Genomic DNA, 24,484 nt, shown 5'->3' on the forward strand with positions numbered 1-24,484 from the left:
AATAAAACAAGGTCTGCTGGATAGTTTTTAAAACTGCTTTTTCTGCCTGTTGCCTCTTGATGACTAGCTAGATGATGGGTAACCATTTAGATTTATAAAAAAATGTCCCTATTACATTTGTTTAAGTGCGTGTTCTAAGGCCAGAAAGTGCATTTGCAAAAAAACAGGAGTTTTGCCTTCATTGCAGGGAAAGGTCAGACCAAAAGATCAGACCAAAGAGAAAAGACCTTTGAATTCTCCTATGGTACTGCCCACTTCCAAAGGCCTTGCATTGCCTGTGTGCATGTTTGTCTGTATCTGTTGAGAGTCAGGGCTCCTGCCAGAGCATGGACGCTCAACCTGTTGCCTGCAGAGTCCTAAAATGTGGCTATGGGCTGCACCATCTTTGAGCACTTGGAGGCTGAAGAGAAACCCTTATGGCTGTTATTAGATGCTGCTGAATCAGTCCTTCATGTCATAGGGTTTAGGCAACTTCCCTGTACTGCCACTCGCTTAGCACTCTGCAGCACTCTCCCTTTTTCCAGAGTCAGGAGGCATGCTCATCAAATAGACTGTGTTTTACAGGCTGTTTGTCTGCACTAGATGCTAAATGACTAAATAGGGATGGGTTAATCACAACCAGCATATACATTTTTTTAAAGATCACTGTCTGTCGGCACTTGTTAAGAAATGTTCAAAACACATTTATTTCCACAGTCTAGCCAAGTCTAGATTCTTCTACTTCATGGGAGTATTCATGCCTAACTGAACTTTCAGGATGCCTCTTTACCAAAAGGTCTGCCCTTACCAAGTATTACTAAGTGCATCCTAGCGAAGACAAGGTCGTTCGTAGTTTTCACTACCTTTTAGCAGGTCAAGGTAAAGACTGCAGAGGAGCCTAGAGTGAAAACTCAGGTGTTATCTTGTGTTTGCTAATACCAGGTAAGAACACATCTTTTTCCTAGTGAAGACTTTACCCTTTGCAAAAAACATACAGGTATAGCCTCAAAATAATTGTGGGTCTCTGAGCAAAATCAAAGCAGCAAAACGTATATTAGATTAGATTCTGTGCTGTGATATTTTTGAAAATCTGTTTGCAGTGCTACTTCTGGAAGAGACTATTGGCTCTCTGATTGTGAGCCTGTACATTCAGTAAGGGTGGGATTCACAAAGGTATTTAGGTTCCTAACTCCCATTGATTTAAATTAATTTTAGATTGAAATCAACAGAAATTAGGTGCCTTTGTGAAGCCCACTCTATGGGTCTATCTTTGGATTATATTTTTCCCTGCTGCGCAGTGCTTCATTTTGGCTTCTAAGCAATGTAATTTTTCATTGTACGTAGACCAGCATAGGAACCAATACGTGTATTATCCCTGGAATATTATCAATAATTTGGTCACAATCCGTAGCATGTTTTCTACATATGAGTAACAGATCATTCTGCAGCTTGCCCAGCATTATTGCATATGAACTATTTGTTTTAAAAGAAAGCTTTGGATCTTTGAGGGCCAGCATTGGGCTTTTCTAGCAGAAATCAGCAGTGGTCCCTCCCCCCGATCTCCCCAAACAACCAAACATACATTTTACCAATACTGCATTTAGAGATCAAAAACCAGGTTGTGAATAACATCATACCCAGATCATTTAAAGTGCTTTTTATCAGCAGATCACAAAATGATTTAGAAAGAAGATCAGCATCCTTATCCCTATTTTACAGGTGGGGAAACTGATGCACATAGGGGGACATAACTTGCCCAAAGTTGTGCAGCAGGCCTGTGGCAGAGCTGGGAATAGAATTCAGGTTTCTAGTCCAGTCCAGTGCTCAATTCTAGTCCAGTGCTCTATTCACTAGGCAACACTGCCTCAGTTATTCCCCACACACAGTCATCCTCACACATGCGCCTTGGGATGCGTGAAGGTTTTGTCAGGGATTTATGTTGATTGCACATCTGTATGTGATCAAACTCATAAGCCAACGGACATATTACTTCAGTTCATCTCACATCAGAGGATTGGCTCACAATCTAGGGGCACTCACTGGCAGCATCTAGTTTTATCTATCCATTTGATCAATCTGACCCTATATTTGTAAATCACAATGGGATGTAATTTGATCCCTGAAAATGAGTTAGATTGGCCCTGGAAGTCTGTGAACCAAATTAGCAATCTAAGAAATTTTCCCCATCAACCTCTGTGGAGCCAGCCATGGTGCAGCCCCTGGTCTTAGCCCCTCACCCACCCAAGTCCATACCAAGCTCAGTCCCTACATTCCAACCCACCCCATTCTGATGCAGTGTTACTTTCCTCACTCACTGGGATGTGGCAAGCAGGATAACGCTGGGGGCAGGGAGCCCTGGGGCAGGGGCTGTGCCCACAGCAGCACTAAAGAGGAGCAGTGCTGACCACCCTACTCAGATGCTTACTCAGGTTTGGCCCTGTGCCCCCTCCATTGTGACGGGTGCCAAAGTTGAGTGAGCAGTGTTGCAACTGCCTCCCACCCCATTTCTTTCACTCCATCATGGCACCACTCTCTCAATTTTGGACCCCATGGCCTTTTCATCATGATGGAGGGGCCACAGAGACATATCTGAGCAGTGTCCCCTCCCCCTGTGTTTGGGGGTCACAATGCCACTCACTCAAGTTTGGTCACATGGCCCCTCCCTCATGGTGGCCAGGTCATGAGACCAAACCTGAGTTGGCAGTGGGGCAACCAGTGCTCCTGCTCCTGGCTGCTGGCACTGGACACAGCATGCTTAGGGCTGCAAGTGCTTCTGCATACTTCACTGACTACAGCACAGCCGGGGATGTGAACAGAACGGTCTGTGGCTCAGTGTCAAGCCCGTCATGGTGCCAGTCCCAAATCATTATTTGAAAGGTCATTGCATGTGGCTAAACCCTCCATGAACGCGCAGTTAGCGGGTAGTGGGGGGTGGGGCGGGCATCCCCTTGCAGAACGCTGAGTTGACCAAAATTGGCTGAAGAGCAGACACTGCACAGTTAAGATTGCCTTTGGGGCACTGCTCACAGAGGGCAGCGTTACATCAATTCCATCACGCCCGCCCCCCCCTTAACACCTTTACTCTGCCAACCCACAGTTGCTGAAATGAACAAGCTTGTCACCACCACCTTTTACAACCCATTCACAGCATTCAAGCTAATACTATTAAAGGACCGCAACAAAGGCTGCCCACCCCACCCGTTCGCTACCATCTACCCTCTTTGACCTCACACTCACACTTGCCTTTGGCACTGTAAGCTTCAGGCCGTTCCAGCTCCTGGCGTACACTCACACAGCCAACTCCCCTACATGTGCAGTGATACCAAACTGTCCAGAAGCATCCTGATTTACACAGGTAATGACTAATTCAGGTTTAAATCTAGGAAGCTGGAGTCCAACACACACAGCAAATAGCACCATGGCCACAGGGGATGTTCTTCTCCACTGCCCATGGTACATATGCAGAGCAGGTCTGGTGGGAGGCAAGCGGTGCTCTTGGTGTTGTGCAGACTCATCAGTTGGAAGTAACAGAGGAGGAGAAGGACCTTGGAGTATTGGTTGATCATAGGATGACTATGAGCTGCCAATGTGATATGGCTGTGAAAAAAGCTAATGCGGTCTTGGGCTGCATCAGGCGAGGTATTTCCAGTAGCGATAAGGAGGTGTTAGTACCGTTATACAAGGCACTGGTGACACGTCATCTGGAATACTGTTTGCACTATTGGTCTCCCACGTTTAAGAAGGATGAATTCGAACTGGAACAGGTACAGAGAAGGGCTATTCGGATGAGCCGAGGCAAGGAAAACTTGTCTTATTAAAGGCGACTCAAAGAGCTTGGCTTGTTTAGCCTAACCAAAAGAAGGCTGACTAGAGATATGATTGCTCTCTATCAGAGGGATAAATACCAGGGAGGGAGAGGAATTATTTAAGCTCAGTACCAATGTGGACACACGAACAAATGGATATAAACTGGCCATAAGGAAGTTTAGACTTGAAATTAGACGAAGGTTTCTAACTATCAGATGAGTGAAGTTCTGGAACAGCCTTCCAAGGGAAGCAGTGGGGGGGCAAAAGGCATATCTGGCTTCAAGACTAAGCTTGATAAGTTTATGGAGGGGATGGGATAGCCTAATTCTGGCAATTTATTGATCTTTAAGTATGCCCAATGGCCTACGATGGGATCTGAGTTACTACAGAGAATTTTTTCCTGGGTATCTGGCTGGTGAGTCTTGCCCACATGCTCAGGGTTTAGCTGATCACCATATTTGGGGTCAGGAAGGAAGTTTCCTCCAGGGCAGATTGGCAGAGGCCCTGGGTTTTTTTTGCCTTCCTCTGCATCGTGGGGCACGGGTCACTTGCTGGAGGATTCTCTGCACCTTGAAGTCTTTAAACCACTATTTGATTACTTCAGTTGCTCAGACATAGGTCAGGGGTTTATTACAGGAGTGGGTGGGTGAGATTCCATGGCCTGTGTTGTGCAGGAGGTCAGACTAGACGATCATAATGGGCCCTTCTGACCGTAAAGTCTATGAGTCTATTAGGTCTCCCAAAGATTTACTGGGTGCCATGTAGCACCGCGGGGAACATGCCCACTTTGACTGGCACCACATCAATAATTTGATCTCTAGCTCTGCACAACCCCCCCCCCCGCCCCCCCCCCCAAAAAAAACAACCCATTTTGAAAAACGGCTATTTATTTTGAACTTTTATCTCTGCAGACCCGAGCTCAAATGACCACAATTTTGGGTCATTCAACCTACCTTGCACCTGCCTAAAACATATCAAATTTCAAAGGAAGTCAACGAAGCATGTCAATTTGAGAGGACCGTTAAACAGAACTTTAATGTGACAGGTTTCAGAGTAGCAGCCGTGTTAGTCTGTATTCGCAAAAAGAAAAGAAGTACTTGTGGCACCTTAGAGACTAACAAATTTATCTGAGCATAAGCTTTCATGAGCTACAGCTCACTGCATCCGATGAAGTGAGCTGTAGCTCATGAAAGCTTATGCTCAAATAAATTGGTTAGTCTCTAAGGTGCCACAAGTACTCCTTTTCTTTTAATGTGACACAGTCTTAACTACCGTGGTGCTGCTGAGCCACTGCAATACAGTCGAACAGCAGGCTAGGGAGACTGCCACATTATGTCATTCAGGTGTCCCATGGCCAGTTCTGAAATAGGGCTAGAACCACTCAGCTTAACTTTCCCGTCCTATTGCCCAGGCAGACTCCCAAACAGTGACACAAACTTTACCACAAATAGCTGTAGTGCATTAATCAGTGAAATAAATGGCAGTTTTGGCTTGCCAGAACCTCTGAAAATCAGGCTCTGTAGATTTCACAAACTCAAAAGCAGCCACTAAGGGGTTTCTCCTTCAGAAGTACGCCAAAGTATCAGTGAGTATTGGTTGTGCTCGTGGGATCTTGCAAAACCTTATGTGTTTGTCCCAGCCACTGGCCAACCTTTTAAGTGATGGAACAGACACCTCAGTGTAATGCAAAAGCACATAGTTCTTCAGAGCATGGACTATCTCTTTGTTATATGTTTGCACTGTGCCTAGGACAATGGGCCCTCCTTGTAGGCACTGCCACATTATAAATAATAACAATAATTAATACAGCCTAATATAAACTACCATGCCAGGGTTTCAATGGCATATTTACAGGTTTCAGAGTAGCAGCCGTGTTAGTCGGTATTCGCAAAAAGAGAAGGAGTACTTGTGGCTCAAATAAATTTGTTAGTCTCTAAGGTGCCACAAGTACTCCTTTTCTAATGGAGTATTTGATTTGATTCTAATGGAGTGATTGTATTCGTATTTGATCACGAATACAGTTTCTGCAATCAACACTCTCTCTTTTCTACCTGGAGCCTGCCCCTTTTGGGAAGTGGAATCTAGTTCCCACGGCCTGGTCTTTCCAGACTGATTAAGCCTAGATATTGTTTCAGTATGTAGGAGCTCCAAGCATTGTAGCTGTCCTTGTCCCGACTCCATCAAGATTGGCTTTTGCGTTTAGATGACAGTACTCCAGATGAGGCCATTCTAATACTGTATTGAAGCTATTTCCCATCCTTTCTAAAAATGATACCAAGAATCACATTTGGAAAGCCTCAAAATGCAAAGGGAGTTTTGCCCGAACGAGGACCTGCATCAGCATCCATCAGCCTATTTTCTGTTCCTAAGCCATTTTCCTCACAGTACCCTGGAAATCCTGAACCCACCAGTGTTTCTGAAAAAGATGTATTAGCAAAATAATGTATTTCCTCCACAAAATAATTTAAATTTAATCTGCCAATCTTGCACCGTGGTGAAATCCATCTGCTAGTTCTCAGGGCCTTCACTGGTTTTAAGCCAAACAGGTTTGTCTATTTACTCTTGCACATAAAATAGTATATTAAATAATTCAGAACCCTAGGATCTCCCACTATTCATTTCCCTCTGCTCTTCAGAGCAGCCATGTAATATAATTCAGATCCCTATCTCTTAACTAGTTTTTAATCCATGACAGGCCTTTGACCCAGTCCCTGTGATTATTTATTTCCCTTTATTGCTTCTCAGCAACTTTATTTAAAGCTTTTTTTGGCAAACCAAGTAGATTGTATTTGTCTGGTCACTGCTGTCTACTCCTTTATCATCAAGTATATTCAAATAATTATAATATTATTAAGAGAGTCAGAGCTCTCCCTTTTGAGGCACGCTACCACAAGGTCTATATTTTCTATTACAATTAAAAACACTCAGTTTTATATTGCACCTTCCGTGCAGCCACCTCTGGGTTTGAGGTCAACAACCAGCTGGTGTACACACTACTAGCTGGAGAGGGCTATAATGGGATAGTCTGTCAAAGTCACTGGCCTATGACAACCATGGAAACTCATGAATTGGAGGGATGGGGGAGGGGAAGCTCCATATTCAGGGGCTTGCATAGAAGACCCCTCGGAATTACACAGAAGTCAGATTTTTTTTTAACCTTAAAATCGTGAAGTCTACAGCCACTCGGAAGATTTGAACCGTGTTTGTACCAAATCCATAGGTCCAACCTCAGCTAGGCCATCTCTTGCTCCCTCTGGTCTTTCTTCCATTGACCAGTTCCCTGAGAGTCAGGTGAAAAAAACCAACACAGTTTGGATTTCACAATATCTCCATTCACCCTGCTTCCTGCCTCACTTCTAAGCACCATATTACTGACTTTCCATCTCACAGCAAGGGTCTGATGCTTGAAGTGTTTATTTCACACCCATGGCTCTGGCTTCATTATTTCCCACTTATCCTCAGAATCCTCCTACAAACACCAGCTAAATCCTGGGGAGTTATTGCTGTGGCGTGTCTCAAGTTACTGAGATACTTCAAGCTCCATTAACCCTTCGGACACCAATTTGTTCTGAGATAACTAGCAGCTGGAAATAGGAGTGGATGGTCAGACATCTAGAACTAACTTGTCCAGGTCTAGATGGGGGACAGGGGTGAGGAAGACAGACATTTACTCTCTCATTACTACAAGGAACAATTCCAATCCCTTCATCCTGATATGCCCTGTACTCACCAACAAGTTCAGGGTTTCTAACCAGTAGTGGGGACAGGCTTTGTAGGACTGGCAGGCTGGGGTTGTGTGTTGAGTGAGAACTGGCAGAGTAGCAGAGAGCACACCTTCGAGAAGCTGTCAGGTAGTTAGTTTTGTTGGGAAATGAAGCAAGGCTCTTTGGGGGATGGGTGTGAGGCACGAGGCTGAGAAGTCCGGTTTACGGCTGTCAGGATTAAGCGCACACATGAGGGGTGAGTAGGAACAGTCATTTAATGTGACAACACGGCCAAACCCAAACGTTCAGAAGTCTGGAGTTGGCTGCCCAACCCTGAGATTGGATCATGAATTTTTGGGCTGCCTTTCATTTTCCAACCCCTCTCGCCCACCCCATCTGGGTGACAGTTAAGCTATGTCCACACTACAGCTTATGTTGGTATAAGTTATGTCCCTCCGGGAATAAGCCACCCCCCGAGCAATGAACGTGTCACCCATGTGGACAGGGCTGTGTTGGTGGGATAACTTCTGCCGCTGCCATAGCTACCACCTCTCATGGGGGCTGGAGTCATTAAGTTGAGCTCTCTCCCCTTGGCTTAGAGCATGTGCACGAGCAGCGCTGCAGCCGTAAAGCTCTGTCGTGTAGCCTAGTATTGCCAACTCTCCCAAATGTATAAAAATGATATTGGCCTCATTCCAGGACCTCTGATTGGCTGCCTGATGGTGCAGAGCTTCTCCCTTCTCCCCCAAATTATAATTAACTAATTACACCCCCTAACCCAGACATAATTATGGAGTCCCCCCCCCTCAGACATTTGCTCATTCCTCCAGCCCAGTAATTAATTATGCAACCCCACCACTGCCCACCCCCTACCTAAGCAATTAATTATGCACACGCCCCACCTCTGCACCTACCAGAGCCCTAGGGGCTCCTCTCCGCCCCCTCCCCCTTCCCAGCGCTGGTGTTACAGGGGCGGAGCAGAGCACAGACTGACCCATTGTTCGCAGGGAAGGAGGTGGTTCCTCCCTCCAGTCCCGTGAGAATGATGTCAGCTGCACCCTCTCCCCTCCCTGAAAACTCCTCTCAGCCTGTCGGGCTAGAAAGAGCCCTGTTGTGCCTCCTGGGGGAGCCCAGCCCCCAGGGCGGGAGGGGGAGGTGGGGAAGGCAAGCTGGAGTGGCTCCAGCAGGAGCTAAAGGTTTAGTCGCTGCAATGAGTTGGCAACACTGCTTTCGCCCTCCTGCTCCCTTGGTGGGCTTGAAGTGGTGGGCCAGCAGGGGGCACCCAAGGGCTCTTACCCTGCACTGGGAAAGAAATTTGGCAGCATCCTGTTGTGGCTGAGATTCCGGGGGGGGGGCGGGGAGGTGTAACTTGTCCCTTCCCTCCCCCCTACTGCCTCCAAACCAAGCACAGGAGAGTACTCCTTCCCCGCGTCCCTCCTGCTCCCTCAGCCAGGGCCTAGGAAACGATGCACCCCTGCGACGCCAGCGAGGGTCTGGTTTATGGGCACGGTTCGTCCTATTATCCGGCCTGAATGGCCGCCAGAGTATCACGGCAGTGGAGCCACGCACCAACGCCCGTAGGCACCGAAGGAACTTTTCCTCCCGCCTGCCCCACACGGCTTTGTTGCTATAGCAACTTCCTGCCGCACTCCGAGCGAAAACACAGAGAACAACGAGAAAAGCAAAAGACGACGGCAGGACACGGGGCAGTAGGAACCCGCCTGCGATAAGAGGGCTCGCTCGAAGCCTCTGAGTGCCAAGCGTGAGGGTGTTGTAAGAGTAGCGGCACGGGGAAAGGACAGGAGGAGATGAGAGAAGGCAGAGGGGAGTGGGGCTGAACTATGACGGGGAGACCAAGGAGCTTGAATATTATGTAGCAATGGAGAGGGACCCAGTAGTAGGATTTAAGGAGCAGAGAAGGGGTTGGGAGAAGAAAGATCATTTTATTTGCAACAGTTGAGTGGATTGGAGGGACGAGGTAGCAGGAGGCCAAAGTGGTTGAGAGGACAATAATAGAGGGGAGAGGCAATGAAGACACAGGCCAGCAATTTGACCATAGGGACAGAAAGGGCAGATTTTATGTTAGCCTCTAAAGGCTTCAATCCTGTTTGTATCCCCATTGCGCTAGGTAGCATACGGACACATAGGGCTAAATTTACAAAGGTACTTCTGCTTTGCAAGGCACCCTGCTACCCAGGGGAATACTCAGTCCCGAGTTAGGTGCCCAGTCTCCTCATACAACGCAGAGGGAGAGATGGGTGCCTAAGGAAGGGATCCTCTGAAGCCAGCAAGCTGAGCAAGGAGCTGCCTAAGCTAGCCAGGAGTGAAATGCAGAGTTAAAGAACAGGGCTAAGCATCCAGATTCGCAAAGGTAGTTAGGAACCTAACTCTCATTGATCTGGGCCTTAGGCACCTGGCTGACAGAAGGTCTCTCCCTCTGCTCAGGATTCTCAGCCATGAATCATCTCCCAAAGAGTTCCATGCTTAAGCCTGGTCAACCCTTTCTTAAGAACAAAAACAAACAAAAAAGAAAAAAGAAAAGAAAAGAAAAAAACCAGAGCAAGAGAAAGAGCCCCCACAGTAGGTGCTGGAACTCAGGGTGCTGGAGGTGCAGCCACACCCCTTAGTTTGAAGTGGTTTCCATCGCATACAGGGTTTACAGTTTGGTTCAATGGCCCTGAGATAGGATACCAAACTGCTCAGCATCATGAGGATTTAGACAGCTTTGCACATGTCCACCAGCAGTGAATTCAGGCACCTCCAGGGTTAAGCAGCAGGGTTTTGAGGATCTCAGGGTGCCTAACAGTTGGATTTAGATACCTAAAGTAGATCTAGCCCATAACAAATAATGACAAATAATGGAGTAAGTGGAGCAATAAGGGATCAAACTGAGGTTGACGTCACTTATTTTATTACAATTCTTTTAAAAAACTATTCCTTTGTACTAGGGCAGTTGATTAATCACAATTAACTCACACAATTATCTAAAAAAAAATTGCTATTAAAAATTAATCACCCAATCACAGTTTTACTCGCACTGTTAAACAATAGAATACCAAGTGAAATTTATTAAATATTTTTGGATATTTTTCTACATTTTCAAATATATTGATTTCTATTACAAAACACAATACAAAGTGTACAGTGCTCACTTTATATTATTTTTGTTTACTAATATTTGCATTCTAAAAATGGTAAACATAAATAGTATTTTTCAATTCACCTCATATTAGCACTGTTGTGCAATCTCTTTATTGTGAAAGTTCAACTTACAAATGTAGATTTTTTTGTTGTTTCATAACTGCACTCAGAAACAAAACAATGTAAAACTTTAGAGCCTACAAGTCCACTCAGACCTACTTCTTATTCAGCCAATCGCTAAGAAAAACAAGTTTGCTTACATTTATAGGACATAAGGTTGCCTGCTTATTATATACAATGTCATCTGAAAATGAGAACAGGTGTTCACACTTTTGTAGCCGGCATTGCAAGGTATATTCGTGCCAGATATGCTAAACATTCTTATACCCGTTCATGCTTTGGCCATCAATCCAGAGACCATGCTTCAATGCTGATGACACTTGTTAAAAAAATAATGCATTAATTAAATTTGTGACTGAACTCTTTGGGGGAGAATTGTATGTCCCCTGCTCTGTTTTATCCACATTCTGCCATATATTTCATGTTATAGCAGTCTTGGATGATGACCCAGCACATGTTGTTTGTTTTAAGAACACTTTCACTACAGATTTGACAAAATGCAAAGAAGGTAACAATGTGAGATTTCTAAAGATAGCTATGGCACTTGCCTCAAGGTTTAAGAATTTGAAGTGCCTTCCAAAATCTGAGGGATGAGGTGTGGAGCACGCTTTCCGAAGTCTTAAAAGAGCAACACTCCAATGCAGAAACTACAGAACCTGAACCACCAAAAAAACAGAAAAGAAAATCAACCTTCTGCTGGTGCCATCTGACTCAGATGATGAAAATGAACATGCGTCGGTCTGCACTGCTTTGGATCGTTATTGAGCAGAATCTGTCATCAGCATGGAAGCATGTCCTCTGGAATGGTGGTTGAAGCATGAAGGGACATATGAATCTTTAGCATATTTGGCACATAAATATCTTGTGATGCCAGCTACAACAGTGCCATGTGAATGCCTGTTCTCACTTTCGGGTGAAATTGTAAACAAGAAGCGGGCAGCACTCTCTTCTGAGCGATTGGCTGAACAAGAAGTAGGACTGAGTAGACGTGTAGGCTCTAAAGTTTTACATTGTTTTATTTTTGAATCCAGGTATTTTTTTACATAATTCGACATTTGTAAATTCAACTTTTATGATAAAGAGATGCTACTACAGAACTTGCAATGGGGGGATTGAAAAATATAATTTCTTTTTTACAGTGCAAATATTTGTATTAAAAATAAATATAAAGTGAGCACTGTACACTTTGTATTCTGTGTTGTAATTGAAATCATTATATTTGCAAATGTAGAAAACATCAAAAATATTTAAATAAATGGTATTCTATTATTGTTTAACAGCATGATTAATTGCGATTAATTTTTTTAATCGCTTGGCAGCCCTACTTTGTACCCTTCCTAATAGTTCCCCCTCCCACCTTCCCTCCCTCTCTACGATAACCAGGATTGGCCAGTTTCCATTTCACCCCCTCTTCCCTCCACATTTCTGATTTTCTCTGTAGTCTATGCCCTCCCACCCGCATAGCCCAGGGGTTGGGAGTTAAAGGCCAGAGGAACCAATCAAGAGATGCCCTAAACATAGTGAAAAGTCACTGCAAACCAAGTCGTCTCTCTGAAGATACTGACACTTCTCCCCTCCTTGGAGGATGTGGGTAGGGAGAGCATTCCTGGAAGACTTCACTGTCCCTGCTGGCTTCTCCTCTACTGCAGTGGAAGGCTCAGCTGCAGCAGAAGATTAGACGGACAGAGGCTCCTGCATGGTCACCATACACCAGCCTTGCCCAAGTGGCCCCAGCATTCAGAGGTATTGTGGAGTAAGCAGTAAGAAAACTGAATGAGGACAGCCACGGACGAGAAGCTTGCAAATCGCAGGGACAGGGAGAATAGCAAAGCTGCAACTGGATGGGAAAGGCTGGTAGAAGGACAAGAAGTTCAGTTTTGAATGGAGAGTTTGTGCTAATGGTTGGAGATGCAAGAGGCAGATGTGACAGTCGGTAAAAGGGGTAGAGAGGCAAGTTTCTGAGCTGGCAAAACAGAAATGATAGTGAAAATCATGGGAGTGGAAAAGAGCCCACCTTGTTCTAAACATCTGTTCCACTTGAGAATGTGGGAGGTGATCATCTATCTACACCTGGCAGGCTAATTTAAAGCTTAATTTCTTACCTGTTACCTCCTGTATAGGACTGTATAATCTTTTTCTCCCTCTAATTTTTAATTCATGTACATTAGAATGTACTGATCCCTAGGAAGTCATAGGTGAGGCTGTCTGTGTACTCTTCCGAGCACCCTCTTTGGTGAACTCCTTGAAGATAAAACTTTAATGCTGTTTATTAATTTCAGGCTGCGTGCTTGCTTTCAGATAACATTTGCTCGCTTCCTTGCCCGCGTTGCCATCTCGTGCTTCACAATCTCAGCTTTCCTTTTTTAAAAGCTCTCTAATCCGTATGGCTGAAAAGAAACCTTAATCAACTGTATCCAATTCAGTGACATCTGCCCAAGAATCTGGAACAATTGCTGTGAGATTTATGAACTGCCCCACATGTTAACTCAGATGCCTACTGGTGATAATTTTAATGGCCTCAATAGCTCAGTTCTAATCAGTCTCAATTCAAACCATTGCTACCCAGAAAGGCAATCTCAAGAAGCATCAACAATGCAAGTAGTTTTGTTTTCTCCAGGCTCAGCAAAAACAGGACTTCTTTCCTTCTGCTTACACACTCCAGTCTATTCGCTCTTTAAATGAAAACATTTGTTCCTAAAATTAATGGGAAAATATACAGTATGTGTAATGGCTTTTTTTTTAAAAACAGAAAAACTTATTAAACCAGAGATAACTTTAGGGCAACACTCTGCAATTTCTCAAACTTGAAAAGAATTTTGTTTTGGTTAAGTTATGACTCATAAGCTATGTGAAGAGCCTGCCGCTGATCAGAGAGTGAGTTTGCTGTAATGTTTCTTGGAAATTTATGAGTTTTCATTTTGTTCTGTTTTTCTGCTATTTATGCTTGTGTGTTGGGTATATTCCATGACAATACTTCAGCTATAGGTCAAGCATAAATATCAGTCTTAATGTCAGTCTATATCAAGCTGCTATAGAGAAGATTTAAATGTTTTCAACTCACAAAAAACAGTCTTCTTCAGTGTTGACTGGTAATAATAACAACTGGAGTATGGGAAGCAGCGTATATACATATAAAACTAACAGTTTGGGAAACATGGACTGTAAGAAAGATTAGAAAAATCTGGAGTTTCCCAATGTTAATTCATAATTAAACAGCCTTTTATATTCATCACTGATTCTATAACCGTACACTTTCCCATAACTCATACTGTTCTGCAGCAATTTTGCAAGATCTTCCCATTCCCACAGATTCCTTCTACAATTCATTATTACAGCATTTCTTTTTATTTTACGTTTTTTTTTTGATAATTGCAGCATATACATGGTCTTATAATTGTTTTTACCATACATTTCTCATTCTAAACTTACAGGTTTCTATAATTGTCATTAAAAAGCACGTAGACAAAATATTGTATGGTATCTATAATAAATGCAAATAAATCATTACCAACAAAACTTGGCTTAGCAAACTGTACATACATAAATAGGTTCCTTTTTATACTTGATATTCAATATTTTTTTTCTCATAAAACCTTCCAGGATCTTATTTATTACATCCATTTTTTTAAACCTTAAAAAAGTGCCTTTCAGATTTACAGCCTGTGCATCCAAAGAAAAGGTTAGAACACCATGCCCAAAACAAAAAACAAGGAAAAATAGTACATTGCCATACAAGCTCTTTAAAAATGTATGTTACAAAGTCTTTCAAATGTCCTTAGCACTGGTTCGTTTGAATACTGTAAGATACTGATAGTATATTTAACAAAGATCAGCTAATAACTCATTCAGAGAAAAGGTTCTCTTGACAGTATAAAGTCCTTGGGCTATGCACAGCACAGGGCAGTGACCCAGATATAAAGTGGCCAGAAGATCCAGAATGTTGGCGAGAAAGAAAATTCCCTCACTTATTTCATAGCCTTCTTAGTGCCAGGGATGTGAGTTTTGAAAGGATATTACTCACGTAATGCATTACACATTTTGGTACGGATACATTATTAATTTAGTGCCAGCAGAATGATATGGGAACATTGGCTACGATAGATAGATAAAGCTGCCACGTTGAGTGCATTAACATTTGAAACAGGCCTATTTCCTGACATGCTTCTCCAACTTTAATAGCCGTTGTACTGCTTCATAAAGGAGGAGGGCCATTAGTATATCTTAACATGGGGTGGAAGGACCGGGCAAAATTATTCGATAGGGTACAGCTGTAGTCCTCCTCAGTCATTGGTACAAGGCAGGCAAGACCAATCAAGAGCAGCAGAAGAAGCTGTAGTGGTAGAGCAGCTCTGAGGACTCTCAGGAAGAAGGACGGGTGCTGCTGAGCTGCCAGTGTCTCAGAATGGGAGGAATCTGAGCCACCTCTTATGGACCTGAGAAAAGAAATCAATACAGGATAAACAGAAGCCTTACCAAAATGGACACCGCTTTCTGGAATATAACAACTCTTCCCAGAGCATTCGTTTTAATGTCAATACAAATTCTATACTTAAATGCCAGAGGTGTTTTATACTGAATATGCCATTACCCTGACACTGTCACTGTTTAGCACTGGTGGGATTGGAAAACAAAACATCTGAACAATCATAAAAAGAATAGCACATGGGCAGCTCAAGTGCCATCGTTCTTACTTAATTGCATTAAAGATTTTCCATGAGAAAAAATGAATGGATTGTACTCTCTAGACAAGACAAAACATATTCTATCATGTCAGCTGCTGACTCAATCAATATCTACACACAGTCTAGAAGGGAAACCCCATTGCTTTAAGTGTCAACTGCATTTCCTTTTAGGAAGTATCATGATGAGTCATGCAACCAGAGCAATAATATGCCAGTGTTGGATTAGAGGGATCTCAGTCTCCACAGAGTACAGCATAGCTTCATTTTGCACTGAATCAGGAGTTAAAGTTACTGAACTTGAATGGACTTCTTACCCTTTCTGTGTAACTTATTTCCTTGCTGTCTTTCTATGAAAACGTATTACTTCCATGGTAGTCACAGCCTACTCTCAATATCTGATGGGGAGGTAGGCCTTGAGGTCAACATTTCCTGACCTGTACACCTGAAGTTAAGCATCTAAATCCACAGCAATTTTTTAATCAATGGGAGATGTGGGAGCTCAGCACCCCTGAAAAACAAAAATCAGGCTATCAATTTAGATGCCTAATTTTAGGTACCCACATTTGAGAATTCTGACTGAAATTTTTAGCTTTTCCTATAACACGGAAGTTCTTCTTTCTAGTACTGGATACAATTTGAATTCCATTTTGACACAAACCCATAATTGCTGGAACTAGAGGTGCTCCCGCACCCTGTTACTTGAAGCAGTTTCCATCATATTCAGGGTTTACAGTTTGGTTTAATGGCTCTCAGCACCCCCACTATAAAAATTGTTCCAGCTCCCCTGCACAAACCTTCCCATTTTGTCCTCTTGACCCAACCTGTCAGAAATGTATTACATGTGTGACCAACCAAAAGGCTTCTTAGCAGTTAGATGGGTTGATAAAAGATAGCCTGAAGGTTAAGAAACCCAAACAGAATGATTTAGGTACACTATTTAGGTGGCATGGAAAGGTACTGTGTTTTGGCAAGTACTAAAATGCAGAGGAATTTAACGGTTCTCAAGCTATCTCCTAATACTGCAGCATACTTCAATCTTGTTTCAGTTCTCTTTATTATCAAGTGTCTATCTGATATGGAAAAATCAATGAGGAAAGGACTCCTCATTTTTGCTGATACAGACTAACATGGCTACCACTCTGAAACCTATCTGATATGGAAGTCTCACAGCAGTTTGATTACAGTTCAGTGAGAACACAATGGTGTACTGAGGTTAAGGAGGTGGAAAGACGTATGTAAAACAGCACAAAGGAAAACGAGAAGCCATCTTCAGAATTATCTTTGTCTTGATGGCAATTTTGGTTACATAGCCACGAAATTATACCCTCTCCTGTATCTCTCCTCTTCTGGATCACTGAAGTAACTAGTTCTCCAATTATTAATATTTTACTGGAGGACATCATTTGTTGTTACTAGCTCACTTATCTGCAGATGTCTTCCCAGGCTGAAGACTTAAAATGAAGCCAGGCAGCTTTTGGTTATGTTTAGTTGACTAATGGAAAGCTGAATATTCGGGCCCACTAAATGATTAACTTACTGGGATGATTAAGTCAAGAGGTCAAGATCAAAACAAAAGATTACACATTGCTTAAATCCACAGCATTGGAGCCAGAATGGAAAGCTGCTTATTCTTGCATCATGTAAGATCATATATTATATAGAACGCAATGAAAGGACATGGCACATTTAACAGCATCAGAGCATTCCATATTAAAGTTCAATTAGACCAGGCCTTCCACTGTCTAAGAATGCCAAAACAGAGAGTTAATGGGCTGAGGTAAGAACAAAAGGAACATGGAGTGCTTAATTATCTTCCAAGCATTTCGCTGCAGAGTTTACATACTTACGTGGCTTTTTGCATAAATACTATTGCTTACAACTCATCAACAGATGCCACATTTTGTAGTGTCCACTTGTCATTGGAGTTAATGATCATGATGTGAAAAGTAGAGTCTTTTTTTTTAATAGTTACCCAGTGACCTGAACGTCACCTGAAAATGTCTCTGGGGCTACCAAGAGGGTCTCCAAGGGAATTTCCAAGAGACAGATCAAAGGAGTGGGCTTGTTCATCAACTAGTAATTTTCCCCTCTTCTCAAGACTATGGCAGAAAAAATGCACCATCACCGATTTTGTTTCTGTATTTCTTGAAAAACATAAAAACATGAAAAGTAAAAGGTGGTGGTGGAAAGTGTATGGAGGCTCTCGATGAAGAGCCTAGTTAATTCTCTGAAGAATTAATGCTGTTATTGGAAAAGTGCTCTGAAATATAGTAGTAGTAGAGCAGGGCTGTAAACATTAATGGGCTAATACTGTATGAAATGATCCAAGACGTGAATAATGAAACATTTGCCTCTGTAAGAAACTACTTCAAAGGGTCTGTTTTAAAATGTTCAAGTGCTATATTCCTTTGGCGACACAGCTGCTGTTTATCACACTTACTCATACCATAATGGACAAATTAATAGTGATGGAAAACTGGATATGCAGCTCAAAGTGTTTAATGAGGGTGGAAAGGGGTGATTAAATGGTAACATCTGCAACCAAAGACCTGCTGCGCTATTGAAGTAAATGGAAAACTTCCTATCAATTTCAGTGGGTGGGGATTGGGCCCAAATGCTATTACAGTATATTACTTTGGGGGAAAGCATAGTTCGTTTTTCTTGCCCATGCATTCCCTGCCTTCTCTTTCAAACTTCTCTGCCGTTTGTCACATTGACAGCTGCTCAGTTTGGACTGCAGTCAGACCACTTCACAATTGTTCTTTACTCCCTTAAATAGATACTAGTGACTAGATATTGTGGAAGGCGCAGCTGCAAATCTGACCAACTGCATGTTTCCTAATGTCAAACCAAGTCATCTGATGACTTGACCTTAGGCTACAAAAAGCAGTCCAATTCCTCGCCCACGGAGTTTGCGAAGTCTGGAGAACTGGACCTCTACTCTTGTCTCTCCTGAGAAGCTTAGCTGGTAGGCAGAAGTTAAATTATCATGCAGGGTTACCAGAGGAGCAGGGGGAATTCTCATTTCAGCTCCTGTGTATCTCTTCACCTTACTGCTCAGTATGCAGCTAAATTAGCTGTTCTTTGCTACTGCGTGTTCTACATTGGCTACTCCGCCTCCCTCCTTCCCTCAAAGTTAGCTAGTTTACATTGTAAAGAAGATTAATATATCCATTTTACAGGTGGTTAAACAGGCAGTTTAACTGACAAACCCAAAGTCAGAGTGAGTGGCAGAACTGGGAACAGAACCATGGAGATCTGAGCCCAAATCTCCAGGTCTATTCAGTACACTACAGTGCCTGCTATTATGCAGTTGAAACCAGTAAGAATCCTGTGGCCTGGTTTGGTTCAAGAATTAAAGGTGGGTTTATAAAGTTGCTCTTTGATTCGGGATGGAAGCGGGTGGTGGTGTTAGGAAGTGGGGACTGAATCAGTGGCGCCAGAACTTGAATAAACCTGCCCAAGAGAGACAATGTAAACGCACTGATGCAAATTGCACAATTATTTTTGTCTTTTTAACATTTTAATCACTTCAAAAAATCTGCAGGCATAGGTCCAGGTGTACATTTTCTGAAAGCACTGTTAGGGGAAAATGCACTTTTGGGATTTGCGTCTCCTAATTAGCATGCAACAGCTGGTACTGCCTCGCAAAACAGATTCATGCCACAATGTAATTGTGGAGATTTGGGAGGATATCTTGCTAAACAGACATGGGTTATGTGACAAATCAACTGGATAAAGTAAATATGTTAACCTATTTGTTATGATAATGGAAAGGAAAAATGTCATCAAGCTTAATATAAAACCCCGCTGACCCTCAAATTTTTAAAGTAAGTAACTTTCCATTACAAAATCCTATGGGATAAACATTTCTAATTTGTCTTTGGTTCTCCCTTACACTGTAGTCTATTAGGGTTTGCTGATCCAGTGCAAGATCAAACACAAAGTACTCTGATCAGAGGCATGTCAAAATATTAAAGAACACAGTGACAGCTTGTACTGCTTTATCAGTTAAAACCACATTACACATCAACCACAACCTGTCTGGCTTGCGCATTTGATTAAGTTTCCTATTCAGTAGTAACTCATTTGTATTCCACGCTTGTCTGAATGACAAATTGAATATTGTGTTGAACAGCTATGAGATGTGTTAATATACAGTGCTGAACAGAGCTGATCTGAGAGGTGCCGCACAGATGCCACTGTTAGAATGTGGGCTGATCCCAAAGCTGCAAAGCGCTACTAAGACACACGCTGGGCCAGTCGCTCACCCCTACAACACAGAAGCCTTCTCAAAGGGGTGTGCGTGTGGCTGTGCGTGTAGAGGGGAGCAGAGGAGCAGACACAACATACTCCTTTACTTCAGTGTTGCTAGTGCAAGCATGCTTATTGGCCTGATTTAAACTTTGTTCTTCAGATCGGTTCATAAAAGACATATGCGTAGCTGTTAATGGACATAGACTAAGTTTCCGTTCCCCCCAACCCCCTTCTGTAAGAAACAGAATGCCAAGCCGTATACTGACTGGAGGTAGAAAAATTCTCCCTGATTCTCCATTTGAGAGAAGAACAGAGAACTGGGGTCACATGTATAAGTATACAACAGTTATTCTGTATGTTATTTTACTGTTTTTTTCAACCAAGCAATCTACTTTCTTGGAAGCATTGGAAGACTAAATGTTCTACCTACCATACATCACTTGGATTTTGATTGTGAACTGGTACAGCTACAAAGTCATGAACTGAATCTCTATAAAAAGAACAGGAGGACTTGTGGCACCTTAGCGACTAACAAATTTATCAGCGCATAAGCTTTGGTGGGCTACAGCCCACTTCATCGGATGCATAGAAATGAACATATAGTAAGAAGATATAGAGAAGGTGGAAGTTGCCATACAAACTGTAAGAGGCTAATTAATTAAGATGAGCTATCATCAACAGGAGAAAAAAACTTTTGTAGTGATAATCAAGATGGTCCATTTAGACAGGTGACAAGAAGGTGTGAGGATACTTAACTTAGGGAAATAGATTCAATATTTGTCATGACCCAGCCACTCCCAGTCTCTATTCAAACCCAAGTTAATGGTGTCTAATTTGCATGTTAATTCAAGCTCAGCAGTTTCTCATTGAAGTCTGTTTTTGAAGGTTTTCTGTTGCAAAATTGTCACCCTTAAATCTTTTAGGGAGTGGCCAGAGAGGTTGAAGTGTTCTTCTACCGGTTTTTGAATGTGATGATTCCTGATGTCAGATTTGTGTCCATTTATTCTTTTGCGTAGAGACTGTCTGGCACTGAATTTAGCCGTATGGAACAGAAATCCATCAACTTCATGAAAAAACTCGTATAGATACAGACAGACATCATCTTCCCTTCCAAATGCAAACAGATGGACATCATACCAAAAGGACTAAAAGGTAAAAAATCCATTACAATCTATATATCACACAGACTATGCTGAGAGATTGTGCCACACACTCTCAAAGAAACTGTGAAACCACCTGATCAACATCCTATACAGCAAACAGGGTAAGATTAAGAATGAACTCTCAAAACTGGATACTCTCATAAAAAAACCAACCTTCCACACAAAATTCCTCATGGATAGATTTTACAAAAACTAGACAAGCCATTTACAACGCACACTTTGTTTCTCGACAAAGTAAAAAGGACACTAAACTATCTAAACTGCTACATGCCACAAGAAACCACAACAGTAGTTCCCTTAACCCACCCAACAATATTGTTAATCTTTCCAGCTGTACTCTTTGCCCGGCAGAACAGTCTATCCTATCTCGGGGCCTCTTCTTTTGTCACTCCAGGCCCAGGAACATGATACAGTTCTCCGGTGACCTAGAATCCTACTTTCGACATCTCCGACTCAAAGAATATTTCCAACACACCTCTGAACAACATACTAACCCACAGAATCCTTCCTACCAACACTACAAAAAGAAGGATTCTGCGTGGACTCCTCCTGAAGGTCGAGACAACAGACTGGACTTCTACATAAAGTGCTTCCGCCGACGTCCCCGGGCTGAAATTGTGGAAAAGCAGCATCACTTGCCCCATAACCTCAGCCGTGCGGAACACAATGCCATCAACAGCCTCAGGAACAACTCTGACATCATAATCAAAAAGACTGACAAAGGAGGTGCTGTCATCATCATAAATAGGTCAGAATATGAACAAGAGGCCGCTAGGCAGCTCAACTCCACTTTCTACAGGCCATTATCCTCTGATCCCATTGAGGATTACCAAAAGAAACGACATCATCTTCTCAAGAAACTCCCTGAAAAAGCACAGGAACAGATCTGTGCAGACACATGCCTAGAACCCCGGGGTATTCTATTTGCTACCCAAGATCCATAAACCTGGAAATCCTGGACACCCCATCATCTCAGGCATTGGCACCCTAATAGCAGGATTGTCTGGCTATGTGGACTCTCTCCTCAGGCCCTACGTTACCAGCACTCCCAGCTATCTTCGAGACACCACTGACTTCCTGAGGAAACTACAATCCATCGGTGATCTTCCAGAAAACACCCTCCTGGCCACTATGGATGTAGAAGCCCTCTACACCAACATTCCACACAAAGAGGGACTACAAGCCGTCAGGAACAGTATCCCCGAGAATGTCACGGCAAACCTGGTGGCTGAACTTTGTGACTTTATCCTCACCCACAACTATTTCACATTTGGGGACAATATACACCTTCAAGTCAGTGGCACTGCTATGGGTACCTGCGTGGCTGCACAGTATGCCAACATTTTTATGGCTGACTTAGAACAATGCTTCCTTAGCTCTTGGCCCTTAATGCCCCTACTCTACTTGCGCTACATTGATGACATCTTCATCATCTGGACCCATGGAAAAGAAGCTCTTGAGGAATTCCACCATGATTTCAACTATTTCCATGCCACCATCAACCTCTGCCTAGACCAGTCCACACAAGCGGTCCATTTCCTGGACACTACTGTGCTCATAAGCGATGGTCACATCACCACCACCCTATACCGGAAACCTACTAACTGCTATACTTACCTATATGCCTCCAGCTTCCATCCAGGACACACCACACGATCCATTGTCTACTGCCAAGCTCTACAATACAACTGCATTTGCTCCAATCCCTCAGACAGAGACATACACCTACAAGATCTCTATCAAGTGTTCTTATAACTACAATACCCACCTGCTGAAGTGAAAAAACAGATTGACAGAGCCAGAAGAGTACCCAGAAGTCACCTACTACAGGACAGGCCCAACAAAGAAAATAACAGAACGCCACCAGCCGTCACCTTCAGCCCCAACTAAAACCTCCCCAGCGCATCATCAAAGATTTACAACCTCTCCTGAAAAATGATCCCTCACTCTCACAGATCTTGGGAGACAGGCCAGTCCTCGCTTAGAGACAGCCCCCCAACCTGAAGCAAATACTCTCCAGCAACCACACAACAAAAACACTAACCCAGGAACCTATCCTTGCAACAAAGCCTGATGCCAACTCTGTCCACATATTTATTCAAGTGACACCATCATAGGACCTAATCACATTAGCCACACCATCAGGGGCTCATTCACCTGCACATCTACCAATGTGATATATGCCATCATGTGCCAGCAATGCCCCTCTGCCACGTACATTGGCCAAACCTGACAGTCTCTACGCAAAAGAATAAATTGACACAAATCTGACATCAGGAATCATCACATTCAAAAACCAGTAGCAGAACACTTCAACCTCTCTGGCCACTCCGTAAAAGATTTAAGGGTGGCAATTTTGCAACAGAAAGCTTCAAAAACAGACTAACGAGAAACTGCTGAGCTTGAATTAATATGCAAACTAGATACCATTAACTTGGGTTTGAATAGAGACTGGGAGTGGCTGGGTCATTACACATATTGAATCTATTTCCCTAAGTTAAGTATCCTCACACCTTCTTGTCAGCTGTCTAAATGGGCCATCTTGATTATCACTACAAAAGTTTTTTTCTCTTGCTGATAATAGCTCATCTTAATTAATTAGCCTCTTACAGTTTGTATAGCAACTTCCACCTTCTCTGTATGTATATATCTATCTTCTTACTATATGTTCCATTCTATGCATCCGATGAAGTGGGCTGCAGCTCACGAAAGCTTATGCTCTAATAAATTTGCTAGTCTCTAAGGTGCCACAAGTACTCCTGTTCTTTTTGCAGATACTGACAAACATGGCTGCTACTTTGAAATGAATCTCTACACACATTTAAACATGGCAAATAATTTGGATATTGACTAGTTCTAAATTCTAGCAGTTTTTGCTCCTCCTCCGCACCAATATTTCACGCTGTTCCATTGTTGAACAAAAGCCTGGTTTGTCTTTATGGAATAAAGGTCATCACGTACAAAGTTCATTCAAGGTTTTTTTGAATTCCTGACCATTGCTCAATCACTGTATAAATCTATTTTGGCCCGGCTTCAAACCTAAAATGTCTTGCATTTGAACAGGAACTATTTTAATGAATTTCAATTTTACTACATAGATGACACAGAAAGTGTAAGTTTGATTACAGTTCCATATATATTTTCATCCCCTCTACCCCCCATCCCCGCCGCATAATTTTAAATTCTTGTTGCAACTCACTAGATGCTGGAATGGGACAAGGGCCTGTACCTTATACTGTTTACATGTTTGTTTTGTTTTTTAAAACATTTTTTGTTTATTCGATAGGGCGAAGTGATCTGATCAGTGAAAGAGTGAAGGGACACACACATCACACCAACAACAGAGAATGCAGAAGCACTGTTAGCCGCAGAGATGACAGATTGCTGGAGACAAGGTGGAAAGCAAAAAGTTGCAGCTGCAAGTCTGCTCTCTAGTGTTCATCCAGAAATGGGGCAGCGCTGCTCCTAGAGTGATACATGGATGCAAGCACTTGTCAAGTGTCACATTAATGTCAGTGTGTTTTATCTGCAAAGAAGTTCTATGATTGCAGAGAGAAAAGATGCTACCAATTTTTAGGATGAAAATTCTCAAATTCTGACTTTTCATTCTGAATGATGAGAACTGAAAACC

The 24,484-nt window shown here is 42.8% G+C and overlaps 1 protein-coding gene across 1 annotated transcript in view; it reads right to left on the reverse strand.

Moving 5' to 3' along the window:
• Positions 1–14,020: 14,020 nt before the first annotated feature.
• SYNE1 (spectrin repeat containing nuclear envelope protein 1) overlaps positions 14,021–24,484 on the reverse strand; it is a 493,953-nt gene continuing 483,489 nt past the window's right edge. The window contains exon 146 of the mRNA XM_074948627.1: positions 14,021–15,184. Within this exon, the coding sequence (XP_074804728.1) occupies positions 14,944–15,184 (241 nt within the window). The 3' untranslated portion in view covers positions 14,021–14,943. The remainder of the gene's footprint in view (positions 15,185–24,484) is intronic.

The sequence above is a fragment of the Natator depressus genome, chromosome 3 (genome assembly GCF_965152275.1).
Source record: "Natator depressus isolate rNatDep1 chromosome 3, rNatDep2.hap1, whole genome shotgun sequence".
In the NCBI taxonomy this organism is placed as follows: Eukaryota; Metazoa; Chordata; order Testudines; family Cheloniidae; genus Natator; species Natator depressus.